General features: G+C 39.1%; 1 protein-coding gene across 8 annotated transcripts in view; it reads left to right on the top strand.

Annotated features, from left to right (window-relative positions):
* DST (dystonin) overlaps positions 1-13,230 on the top strand; it is a 465,365-nt gene that overhangs the window by 329,251 nt on the left and 122,884 nt on the right. For all 8 annotated transcript variants that reach the window (XM_032778396.2, XM_075063729.1, XM_032778395.2 and 5 more), the window contains 6 exons: positions 1,420-1,543; positions 5,273-5,481; positions 8,417-8,734; positions 8,921-9,087; positions 10,577-10,733; positions 11,234-11,360. In XM_032778396.2, the coding sequence (XP_032634287.1) occupies positions 1,420-1,543; positions 5,273-5,481; positions 8,417-8,734; positions 8,921-9,087; positions 10,577-10,733; positions 11,234-11,360 (1,102 nt within the window). The remainder of the gene's footprint in view (positions 1-1,419; positions 1,544-5,272; positions 5,482-8,416; positions 8,735-8,920; positions 9,088-10,576; positions 10,734-11,233; positions 11,361-13,230) is intronic.

Below are 13,230 nucleotides of genomic sequence, written 5' to 3'. Positions count from 1 at the left end.
TTCTCTGATACCGTGTTGATAAATTTGTTTGTTTTTCTTTTTAATAACTGATGTAAAGGCAGTGCAAATAGTCTTAAAAGAATTCATCAAAAGGTATATAGCAAAGTTCCACATCAGAAATCAGTGACTAAGATAAGTGTCGTAAAACAGGAGGTCAGTAGCATGTTGGATACACTAACACAAGATCAAACCTTTTTCTGTCAGGAAGGGATCACAGGTTGGGTCAATTTTATTCCAGAAGTAATTTTTTATCTCCCTTTATTCATAGTTATAGCAGGAGTGGTATCAACTGCTCTGATTAAGGGTGTATAATGATCTGCATTCCAGCCTGTTTTCAGTTGTTCAATTACTCTGTCAACATCATATTACAGGCTGAATTTTTTCTTTACTAGTTTCTTCCTGAAGATGCTTTTGGAAAGTTTGAGCAAAAATTTTTTTTCTATTTTTAAATTTGGTGGAAATAAAAAATGAATGTTTCCCATTAAAAAAAAATTATTCTTACCCTTTTTAAAAAACAATTCCACTGTTAAAAATGCTGAGGATTGGAAATTGTGCATTGAGTGTGGCCAGTAGTTATTTCCATGTGGTTAAGGGAGGATTCATTGTACATTCTAGTGTGGCTGACATCACTAATAGTGAAAATTCATTGAAAAATTACAGTCCACCTAGGTGGCAGATTGTGTATATTAATGGTCACTCTCCAACAGGAAGGATGATATTGCATTCAGAATGGGGCAAATAAGGATCATTATTATGATACTCAGTCTCAGAAATCTACCTTACAAGAAAAAATGTGAAGGCTTGAGTTCTACTCCTTGTAGAAAACTAAAACTGACACCTTGAAGTTAATTGATAATCCTCAGGACAATAGAAGGGATTGAAATATTCTTAGAAATGCATTGTTCACTGTGGTTGAAGACTTCAAAAAGTGGGAAACAAAATAGGAACATTGAGAAACTATGAGTGAATAGAAATGCCCTGGAAATGGAATAAGCTACATGGTCAGATAAGTGAAGTAAGTTTATAAAGGAATTGCACAGGAACCTAGATTTCTGGAAGAGAGGGATAAAACTGTCTGGCAAAAAAGCAGATGTATGTCCTTAGGACAAACTCCAAAAGGCATCCATGTTGCACCCTCTGTTGCACCATTTCTTGTTTCTAAAATTAAAGATGTGTGCATGAAACAATCCTTTAAGAACTGACTTATAAGTGGCCTCAAGGCTATTGCAGCTCCCCTTATCACTGCTCTATTCTACTTTTTGCTTGCTCATGTCAGGCGTATTCAGATGTTTGTATGATAAATAAAAGTTCAGCTATGTCCACCAAATATACCTCATTGCAGGTTTCTCTTGTGTGCTCACTATGTGACTTTTAGCTTTAGTGAACGGTATTGAAATTTAAAGCAATGCAATTTTACAGGTTCTCCAGGGGCAAGTGTCTAATCACCAGGTTGCTGTAGAGAAACTGAAAAAAGCTGCTGAAGTGCTTTTGGATACCAGGGGAACTTTACTACCAGACAAAGATGAAATCCAGAAAACACTGGGTAAGAGTTTTATTATTTCCCAATTCCGTCATTTATCTCTCAAGTCTGCACCTACATTCTGGAGGAGAAAGGGGATGAATGTTCCACCCTCCCTTGTCATTTTTCATTTCTATATCTTAGAGGGCCATATGTTGCCACTACTTAGTGACTTCATTGTAGTGCTTAAAAAAAAAGAAAATAAATTCACAAATAAAGTAATATTGCCATAATAGTGTTCAAATAAAGAGCTTACAATCAAAATAAACAGAGCAGACAAAGGGTAGGAGAAATGAGTTATTGTTGTCCCCATTTTGCAGACAGCGACCTGAGACAAAAAGTGACTTGTCCAAGGTCACACAAGAAGTCTGCAACAGAGGGAAGTTGAGGATCACGAATATCCCCCAGTGGTCTGTGTCCTGACTCTAATTATTTAAAAACCAGCGAAATCATTTCCCCTTCACTTAAGTATTTTTCTGTCAATTGCACTGTCACTGCTAGAACATCTAATCTTAAACAATAAAAAAAATTAAAACCAGAATGGCATTCTTTCCCCAACTTCTTCTGTTTTTGCAGTTGTAGGTTCTGATCCTGAAATACTTATATGCTTGTCTTTAAACACATGATTTGTCTCAAATTAAGTACATATGTAAGTATTTGTAAGGATCAGGAAGTATATAATAAACATATTTGGGTTATGTTCAACTCTGTGTGGTTAAAACTGGATTAACATTGAATTTACACCTCTTTAGTAAAGTAATGTACTATACAGAAGAATGTACAGCAGAGTATAGATTTTGGCGCAGAGAAACTATTATAGTGGAACACATGGATAATGGCTGCTTAAACTCAATTTTTTTTCAAGGGCAGATGTGGTTTCAGTAAGAAAATGGGGAAGAAGAGGCGGCTACGGGAGATGATGGCTTAACTGACTTGAGAGAGTTCTTTGAAATTATTACTGCCATAATAGACAACATTATTAGAAAATGTATCTGAAGCTAAAGATACAATGGAAAGATGGATATGCAGGCTTATTCCTTTAATTCCCTGGTTTCAACCTTGAAGTCAGTGGAGTACATCTGTTTAACATCGTTCGGTTACAAATTTCTTTATTAAAATTCTGTATTAAACCTCCTGTCTTGCTTATGCTCAGCTGGTGTTTTCTCTAGCATTTACACGCTTTACCTGTGATATTTTTTAAATGAATTTTCAGTTTGGTTGGTAACTTTTCCTGTATTTTTCTCTCTTTGTCTTTCTAGCTGTTTATTTACTGTCTGAAAGATAGATATTTGATATGTATATACCTTTTGGAAGGCCTGGTATCAATGTAGATGGATAGACATAGTTCTGAAGCAGTAAAGGCTGAAAAAGAAAACCATCTCTGGGCTTTCTGGGAGTATTTACTTGTCTTTGTGACTTAGAAAGTAGGACAGGTCTGGACTCATTTTCCTTCACATGGATAACAAAAGCCACAGCGAGAATCAGTCAGTAGAAACAGACACTTTGTTTTGCAAAGGTCTCTGTGTTGGGCTCTAGGCCCTTGGGTCAGCTTTTTCTGTTCCTTTCTCTCACCTAGAACTCTTTTATAATTTACACTGCCCGGCCTGTTTAGGGCAATGAGGCCAACTATCCAGATTAAGTGAGTTATCCATGTTGCCCAGCTGCTTTGCTGTACCCCAGTCCCAAACAAATCAGAGAGGAAGGAATACCCATGCACTCCAAGCTTCAGGAGTTCTGCTCCCAGCAATCAGTAAGTCCTGGCTCAGACCCAGATCAGGATTCAGTAAATATCCTCTTAACACCTTCAGAACAGTCACTGGCTTCCTGGACAGCTGCTGGAGAGGGCCTGTAAACATCCTGTCTCTATTTACTAGGATGATATAGGTAGAATGGTGTATGTCTAAATTTTTCACTCCCTCATATTTATATATACCGTATATAAGTATTAAGTATTCAGACTCTTATATTAAAAATAATCCTTGTATTGATATTTACTGTATTGTGACCTGTTTGCTGCTTGGGGAATTATTGATTATTTCACATGTTGAGATTTGAAAATGTGAGAGGACTGTAAAACATATTTTAATTTAAGAAGTTGACTAGTTGGCCTTGCAAAGGGCAGGGCATGTCAACTAATGAACATATTTGACAGGTAAACACTAAGGAAGGAGGGAAATTAGTGAGAGTTATGACTAGGAGCAGTGGAGTGAAATTAAAAGAAAGAGGAAAAAATCTGATTACCAGGAAAAACTTTCCACTAATGACATGTATTAGCCTGTGGAATAGTCTATCTAAATAATAGTTGGAATCATCATTACTTGAGACATTAAAACTAGAGGAGACAAGGCACAAGTAAATGTTTTTTAAAGAACAATTGCAAAGAGAAGGGGATGGATTAGATGAGCAAAACATTAGGAATTAGATCCTCCAGGATGATGTGGTCACTTTGGGTCACACAACCAGTGCATTCTGGCCAATAGTGTATGCAGCCTTGGGAGGTTCACTCCAGTACAAGGCAGATCATCTCCTTGTGTAAAGTGAGTATACAAGTTCTTATATCATCATCCTACTCTGATGACAGCATAGGGGCATAGCTGAAAGAAAAAGTGTGGGATTGGGATGCCCTATGCTTCACTAATCCCTAGCTGCTGTCTCAGTCCTTTGGAGCTGTTAACAGCTGTCAGAAATTAGAATATTCAGGGACCAGCCCTGCAAACAGTTGCTTCAGGAATGGGGAGTGCAAAAGGAGCCTTTAAGCCACCTTTTGCCCCCCACCCTGAGTTATCCTATGTGCTCCTCAGCCATAACTGAAGATCCAGCCTTTTGACTGTGTATTGTCAAGGGGCAAATCCCAAGCTCCTTATCTTGGCAAGTCTGCCTCATAAGAACATAAGAATGGCCATATTGGGTTTGACCAGTATCTTGTATTCCATCAGTGACCAGTGCCACATGCTTTAGAGGAAATGACCAGAACAAGCAGTCATGGAATGATCCATCCCCTGTGCTCCACTCCCAGCTTCCACCAGTCACAGGCTAGGGACAGCCAGAGCATAGGGTTGCATCCCTAACCATCTTGGCTAATAGCCTTTGATGGACCAATTCTCCATGAATTTATCTTATTCTTTTTTGAACACCACTGTAGTTTTGGGCTTTACAATATTTCCTGGCAAAGAATTCCACAGGATGACTGTGCATTATGTGAAGAAATACTTCGTTTTGTTTGTTTTAAACCTGCTGCCTATTAATTTTATCTGGTGATCCCTGGTTCTTGCGTTATGTAAAGGAGTAAATAATACTTCCTATTTACTTTCTCCATGCCATTCATAATTGTATAGACATCTACCATATCCCCTCTTAGTCATCTCTTTTCCAACTTGAAAAATCTCAATCTTATTAATCTCTCCTCATACGGAAGCTATTCCATACCCTTACTCATTTTTGTTGCCCTTCTCTGTACCCTTTCCAAATATAATACATCTTTTTTGAGATGGAGTGACCAGAACTCCATGTAGCATTCAAGATATGGGCGCACCATGGATTTATACAGTGGCATTATGATATTTTCTGTCTTGTTATCTAATGGTTTGTAATATTAGCTTTTTGATTGCCACTGCACATTGAACAAATGTTTTCAGAGAACTCTCCACTGAGGACTGAGCAAAAACAGAGTTAGAACCATAGGATTGGGCTCAATGATTTTATGAGAAGTAAGGGGAAACTTTTAGTGATTTCCTTTCTATTTATTTCTCTCAGATGACATTGTTGGCAGATATGACAGTTTATCCAAGTCTGTGAACGAACGGAATGAGAAGCTCCAGATAACATTGACTCGTTCCCTCAGCGTGCAAGATGGTTTGGATGAAATGCTTGACTGGATGGGAGGTATTGAAAAGAGCCTTGAAGAACAAGGTCAAATGCCTTTGAATTCTGCTGCTATTCAGGATATCATTAGTAAAAATATTGTAAGTAGCATTCTTTGAAGGAAACATTTGCCTGCTAATTCAGATAATGTTTAACAATTTCAAGAAATAATCTTAGTCTCAGAACAAATCCTTTAATGGATACAAAATAAACTTTGAAATCAGTGGAATTACCCTGATTTACATCAGGATCTGACTGTAATTATTTCTTCTTAAGAGCAAGGTGGCTATTGTTGTTATTATTCCTCAGTATTACATCATGGGGATTTAAAATAAACAAAAACATCCTTCACAACATACAAGACTTCGAAGCATAAGAAGGGGAAGGCGACTATCAAATTCCCAGTGAGCCACCAATAAATCCTGGCAAGGTGCTGGCTCCATAGGTTTTAGCAGTCAAGAGTTTTGATAAACTCTCTGCAGAATTCCTGTATTCTAAATGCTCAAATGCACTCGTTCTACTTTGACTTTCCTCAGAATTCTTACCTTCCCTGCGAGCGCTGTCTTCTGGAGGTCACTGATCATGATACTTGTCACTCCTGACATGTAGAGCCCTGCATGGATACCAATTGATATCTGCGGATAGAAATCGGTATCCCTTGAATGGCAGGGCTCTCCCGGAAACTGCAGCAGTGTAAGGAGCAGAATGTGGGGCCGTCACTTCCAGGAGCCAGTGCCCTGCCCCGGCAGCTCGTCCGGTACAGCTGTACCACCCCCGTCCCTTCCACGCAGCTGTCTGCGTGACTGTGTCTCCTGTCTGGGTCTGTACAGCTGTGCCAGAGATTGGGAGTGGGGTTGGGGTGGTACAGCTGCGCCGAAGGAGCTGCCGGCGTAGGGCGCTGGCTCCTGGGAGTGGTGGCTCCACATTTTGCTCCTTTTGCCACTGCAGTTCCTGGGAGAGCCCTGTGGTTCAGTGGATATCAATTTCTATCCGCGCAGGGCTCTACTAATGTCTTCTTGAGCGTCTCATTCATACCTTTAGAGATCGCTCTAAGAACTTCAGTAATCACTGGGATCATCTTTATTCTAGATTTCCATAATCACTGCAATTTTTGATAGTTCTTCGTACTTCACTATCTTCTCTTCTTGTTTCTTTTGTATATTTCTGTCTGCTGCTATGGCACTATCTATTAACATGTTCTTGTTTGTCTTCTGTTCGACAGCAACAGCAACGTCCAGCCTGTTTGGTCTGTGACAACTACCAGATACCTAAAATATTTGTCTCTTTATTCTCTATATCAGTGGTTCCCAAACTTGTTCTGCCTCTTGTGCAGGAAAAGCCCCTGGCGGGCCGGGCTGGTTTGTTTACCTGCTGCATCTGCAGATTCAGCCGATTGCAGCTAGTGACCAAAGTTCGCTGCTGCAGGCCAATGGGAGCTGCTGGAAGTGGTGTGGGCCGAAGGACGTACTGGCCGCTGCTTCTAGCAGCTCCCGTTGGCTTGGAGCAGTGAACTGCAGCCACTAGGAACCACGATCGGACGAATCTGCGGACGTGGCAGGTAAACAAACTGCCCAGCCCACCAGGGGCTTTCCCTACACAAGCAGCAGAACAAATTTGGGAACCACTGCTCTGGAGCACTTTTGATTCAGTGGTCGTAATACCAAATAGTTCATTTTCATACTTGCCACATAGGCTACACTGCATATGTTTGGCGACCTCATTGTGTCTTTTCATATACTGTCTCCCAGCCCAGCTCCTACTGCTGCTCAACACATGCTCCACCATCTCTTCCTTTTCGGAAGACATTCTGCAGTTCAATATCAGAGGGGTAGCCGTGTTAGTCTGGATCTGTAAAAGCAGCAGAGAATCCTGTGGCACCTTACAGACTAACAGACGTTTTGGAGTGTGAGCTTTCGTGGGTGAATACCCACTTCATCAGACGCAGCAGTTCAGGAAGCAGTTCTGTCAGTCAGTTTTGTTTTGAAAGCAATTAAGCGTTAAGAGCTGCTCTTGTGAACTCATAATGAGGTTTTCTTTTTCTCTTTTGAGGTACCCTTCTACAAGTGATGTGTTTGTTAAACTTCTGTCGCTAATGGGTTCTATCTCTCTCCACTACTGTCCTTGCATTTATTTCCGTGTAAACTTTCAATCTGTCCTCACTTCTTCTTTGACTTCTTTGTGTTGGAACTCTTATTCCAAGATACTGGTAATGCTGACATACCTTGGATGGTTCCTTCTTTAACTTGCATGCCACTGATTGCACTGATTTGCCCCTCTTTACAGATGGTGACACACATTTAGCCAAACCAACCTGTAGCTTGATATCTTCACCAAACTTTTTGACTTGTGATCAGTCTCTGTATATCCTTTTATGACTGTCCCTATAGTTTCAGATCATTTATTCATAAGGGAAATGATCTTTGGATGAACTGAATGCATTTTCAGTGTCTTGATGATCCACAAATGTCATGTGGTTTTGGGTAGCCTAGCCACACCATTTCTAAGTTTTCTTTTTTTGTTTCTTCTGTGATCCTCCTTTTCAGTGTGAGCTGGGTGTTTTGTCCATTTCATGTTTACTGTGCAACTGTTTTGCTCAGAAGGCAGCATTCCATTACAAGCTAGTGTTATCCAGATCTTTTTTGCCAGAATTGCCAGTAGAAGTTTCCACTTAGTTTGTAAATACATGATTGATCTGTAATTCATAGGAACACTGCTGCCATCTTTGTTTTTTATAAGGGATGGTTCTCCCTGTCTCCATCCATCTTGGACCTCTGTTCTTCAAACATTTATTAAGTCGTTCAAGCCACTATCTATGCACCTGTCTGGTCTGGGTGCTTTCCAAATCTTCATTCCTCTCAGTGCTTCATCTATTTCTTTCTTTAATATTCCTGTGTATTCCTCTATTTTGTGATTTTTAATTTTTTCTTATTCTTATTCTTATATTATTATTATTATTATACAGTGAACCTGAGTTATCAGTGTCATTTTTTAAGACTTCTTTATAACCCCTCCATAATAATTGTTTGTTTGTTTCAGATGCTAGAGCAAGATATTGCAGGTCGCCAAAGCAGTATAAATGCTATGAATGAAAAAGTGAACAAATTCATAGAAACAACAGATCCATCCACTGCCTCCTGTCTGCAAGCTAGAATGAATGAGCTCTCTGTACGGTTTGCTGAAGCAAGTACCAGACACAGAGGGAAACTTGCAAAGATGGAGGAATTAAAGACCAAAGTGGAGTTGTTTGAAAGCCTGTCAGAAAAACTTCAGTCATTTTTAGACAAGAAAACTCAGGCTCTCAATGAGACTGATGCTCCAGGAAAGGATGTTACTGAAGTGTCTCAATATATGCAGGTATTGTACAGCTCCATTTGCACGTAGTGTAGATTTCTGCCCTCACTTACTCAAATCATGGTAGCACAGTCAATATAACAAGCTGGTTTCCCAAATTTAATAGAACAGCTAAGATCAAGGATTGAATTTTGAACAACTGATCATAGAGCCCAATATAAAACTGTCACTTTCTGTTCATTTCTGCAGGAAACTAGTACAGCATTGATAGATCATAAAAAAGATCTTGAAGTTTTGCATCAGCTTCTTGAAGAGCTTTCTGTCCATGGTCTCCCTGGGGACAAAGCACTGGTTTTAGAAAAGTTAAATGGCTTGACAAAGAAGTTCAAGGAAGTGGAAGAGACTGTGAAGGAAAAGTTAGTACAATAATTATTAACATATTTCCACTTTATATGCAAGTAATACAATATACATTTTGTAATGAATATTATGCTTTTGTATGTAGTTCATGGTGCTGATTAGGAAAAAGATAGCCCTCGTTTTTGAGAGCACACTGTAGGCTGTTTGAAGGTAAATGGTTCAAAGGCGGTATTGTCAACAGAAACGAAAGCAACCTTCACCTCCTGCCATGGTATTTGCAGCAGTGCTATCAGTTCTAATAGTATCTATTGCACTTCTTCTCAAATGGAATACAAGGTTCTGCATGTGCATATAAAGTTATGATTGGAATGAAGAGGATGAAAGGAAAACTAAAAGAATGAATTTACATTATGATTGGGCCGTATGTACAGAGAAACTAGATTTTCCAGATGTTACTCATACCCACAAAATATGTTTGAGATCAGATTAATGAGACCAGGACACAAATGCTTCTGGTTCTGGTCCAGTCCAGAAACTGAAAACCAACCAAGTTGCTGAGGCATGTAAAATTCCCTTTTAAATGAACTGAGAGTCAAAATGATGTCACAAAAATAAAGTAGTTACACCATGGGATAGTGTCTCCGTTCAGTGTGCACATGTGATTGATGGCAGTGACAGTATTGGGTATGAAAAATCATGCTTAGATATTTTACAGTGTCAGACACTATAGAAAGGTAGCTAGGTAGGCCTTCCCAAGAAACAGATTTTTAAAGATTGTTATGTAGTGATTTTTCAAAATCCCAAACTTTCTGATGATCTAGGCATCACTCAGTTCTCTGGTTGTTATTTCACTGTGGTATCAAACTGCTGGGACATAGGGGACATGCACTATCACAAGTTTCGTTCGTAGAGCAAAGTTCTTATTTGCTCACTACTCTCTCCCCTTGTTTAATCTCTCTATATTGCTGCTGTCAGAGACACTTTTTCTGTTTATTTTATGTATTATATCTCCCTTTTCCGAATCCCTTCTCCCACTGATGAGTTTTCTTGCAACAGCACAGAATGAAATTGTGATCTTCAAAGCATTGGGTCTCACACTGTCCTTGCTTTTATTGCATAGGATTATGTATAATTAATTTATCAGCACCACTGATAGTTAGCTATAATGTATATAAGTTACAAGGTAAATTTAATAAGTCCCAAGACAAGAGGATATAATGGAGCCCTCATAAGTTTTGCTTCCCAAAGTCTCATTATCTCAATTTGGATCATTGACTAGAAAATATTTGAGATTGTCAGCTCCACTGTTAATTATCTGCCTTGCTGAGGCAGATAACTTTAACAAAATTTCAGTTATACGTGTAGTTTTGAATTGTACTGTAAATTCATGGGCCTCTTCCACACTCACTGAAGTTAGTAACTAAGCTCTCGTAGTCTTCAATGGCAGAAGGATTGAGTCAATAATTACTTAGTTCTGTTGATACGATTTCAGAATGATTAATGTTTTTCGGCACTCAAGTTCTCTTGCTATCTTTAATTGTCTAGAGAAGAGGATGTATCATCTTGTCAGGAACAAATGGATACTTTCAAGCTCCTTGTAGAATCTTTAAAGAAATGGATGAACGAGACAACAGATAGGATTCCAGCTGTGCAACCCTCTTTAAGTACAGAGGATTTAAAGAAATCATTGGAAGATATTAGGGTGAGAGACTGTATATAAGAAAGGATACTATTGCTAATGGAATTTTGGTAGCTGTTAATAACATAACAGCATGAAGTTAAAAGACAATATTTTCAATTTGTTTCTAATATTGTGCAGGGTCATTTATATATCTATATGTTTTGGAAGGAATATTCTCTCTTAATTGGCAGGCATCAAGTGTTAGTATTTTCCTTGGTGATGCCCACTCCCCCGTAGATTTTAAGGTGCCTGATGTGCCACTTTCTCCCTTTTATGCTCCTAGAGTTAGCAGCCTGCCATATTCTAAAATACATAGCAGTCAGAACAATCGAGCATGCAGACTCACTGACACTGCCAATAATATCATTCTTTGGGTTTTATGATGTGTTACATAGGCCAAGAGCCCAGTATCTTCCCTAAAGGCCTTGTGCATCCCTTTCTCCATGCTAAGTATTTCACATTATTTTGTTCCTTTGAAAAATGTAATGAACAAACTGAAATATTATATTTTGGTTACTCAGAAATTAGAAGAGGAATGGACTTTAAAAGCACCTGAAATTCAGAAAATGAAGAGCAGAGGAACGTCATTATGTAACCTAATCAGTGCTGTGACTTCCCCTGCCAAATGCAGGGCAGCTTCAAAAGCAGGTATGCATTTGTATGATCAGCTAACCCCATTTATTGTAAATGTTCAATTTAAAAATAAAATGTCTTGCATGTTAAATAAATGGGATGTCATTGGATTTGCTTAGTATATTTAGTTCTTGTGTAAAATCAGTTTACCACATTGATCATCCTGAGCGCTATTTGGCTTGACTGTCATTTACACTAAATCTCTGGCAGTTTACATTTACTTTGACTCCTTTACACTCCCAGGCTGATGTAAAGGGGCCTTAGTGAAAATGAGAATCATGCCCTAATGTTACAGAACAGGCACAAAATGAGCAGTGGACGTGCAAGCTTCTTCAGCCCATCCATAAGCCTGTGTCTTGGATTAGACACTTCTGGAGGTAAAAGGCTAGTTTAGTCTGCATGCCCATTCAGTGCTTGATATCACCTCTGACTCTGCCGAGCAGTACTAATTTAGACCCTAATGCGGCAGACACTTAGGCACATTCATACTTTTGCTCCATGAGTACTGTCGACGTTAGTGAAATTGCTCATATATGTAAAGTTAGGTATGTGGTTGAGAGTTTGCAGGATCATGGCCTTTGTGGTGGTGAGGACAGTTGTCTGTTTAAAAGATGAACTGAGATGAACAAGCTTATTTCACATGCAGTAGAGCAGTTACCAGCAACCAGATAGCAGCAGTTTTCAATAAAAATCGACATAAGTTGGAGCTGAACCGACAACATGGAGCAGAAAGGACTCCCTATCATATTAACACTCTCCTGAGCCAACCTATCCTGCCACGTTGCAGCTTCAGCTTTTCTTTGCAATCTAATTTTTAAGAGAGTAAATCTGTATTTCAGAGTTTAAAGTAGTACCCATCACAGTAGCATGTCAGTACTTAAATGTTGGTTTGTTTTATAGATACGGGTAAATATTATGAAATGGAATTTAAACAACTTGGGTAGAATATACATAGGGTGCCATAATGGCAAGAAAGGCATTCTCAGTCAGGGCCCCTGACCTTCTGAACTTGCTTCTGGATATGGTCCAAAGAGGCTCTGACTTGTCAACCTTCAAAACATATTTTCTTAGAGTGGCTAGTGGGGAAAGGTGTATTGCTTGTGGAGCTATGTTTGACAAGAGGGGGGCATTTTTTCTTTTCTTTTGCCGAAACTAGTTGCTTCTGGTTTTATCCTGCTCTGTTTTTTCAATAAACTGTGAAGGGTACCTAGATCCTGGGATAGGAGACCTTTTTTTCCTCTTTGCCCATACATCCAAATAAATAAACGGGACAGCAATTAACAGCCAGTGTATTCCTCTGCCCTCACCAGGCACGTGCAGTGCTGCAGATTACTTATAAATAACTAAATGCAAGAGTCCCCTTGATGAGCAATGATGCATATTCTCCAGGGTTGTGTGGCAGGGGGAGAGTACGGGGATAGAAAACCTCTTTCTGAAGGTGGTCAGTACTTATTTTCTTGTATGTTTTATTTTGAAGAGTGTGATTATATGGCCTGTTTCTGTTCTCCTTGAATCAATGGGAGCTTTGGCACTGGGAACAGAGTTGAACTCATAATGGGCAGAGGTGCAGTAGTTAAATATCTGTAGTTCTTGCAATCCAGATAAAAGTTGAAGCTGTAGTGTTACCAAAAAAAAATGTGAAAATAGTGTTCACTTGTAATCAGTATACAGTTTTATCAACTCAGTGTTTTTCCTGATATATAATATGGTTTTCTGTATGAAGAATGCAGATATTTGATATTCTGTTTGTACTAGTGAAAATCCTCCAGGCAACAAAGCATAGACAGATCCCATCATTGTGTTATGGGGGCAACCAGTTTTCCTTCCTGATTTATTTTCTCTCACCAACCCCCAGCTGCCACTGTTGTGGTACTTACTTTCCAGC

The sequence above is a fragment of the Chelonoidis abingdonii genome, chromosome 3 (genome assembly GCF_003597395.2).
Source record: "Chelonoidis abingdonii isolate Lonesome George chromosome 3, CheloAbing_2.0, whole genome shotgun sequence".
Lineage (NCBI taxonomy): Eukaryota > Metazoa > Chordata > Testudines > Testudinidae > Chelonoidis > Chelonoidis abingdonii.
This window is presented reverse-complemented; position numbering and strand designations above follow the sequence as displayed.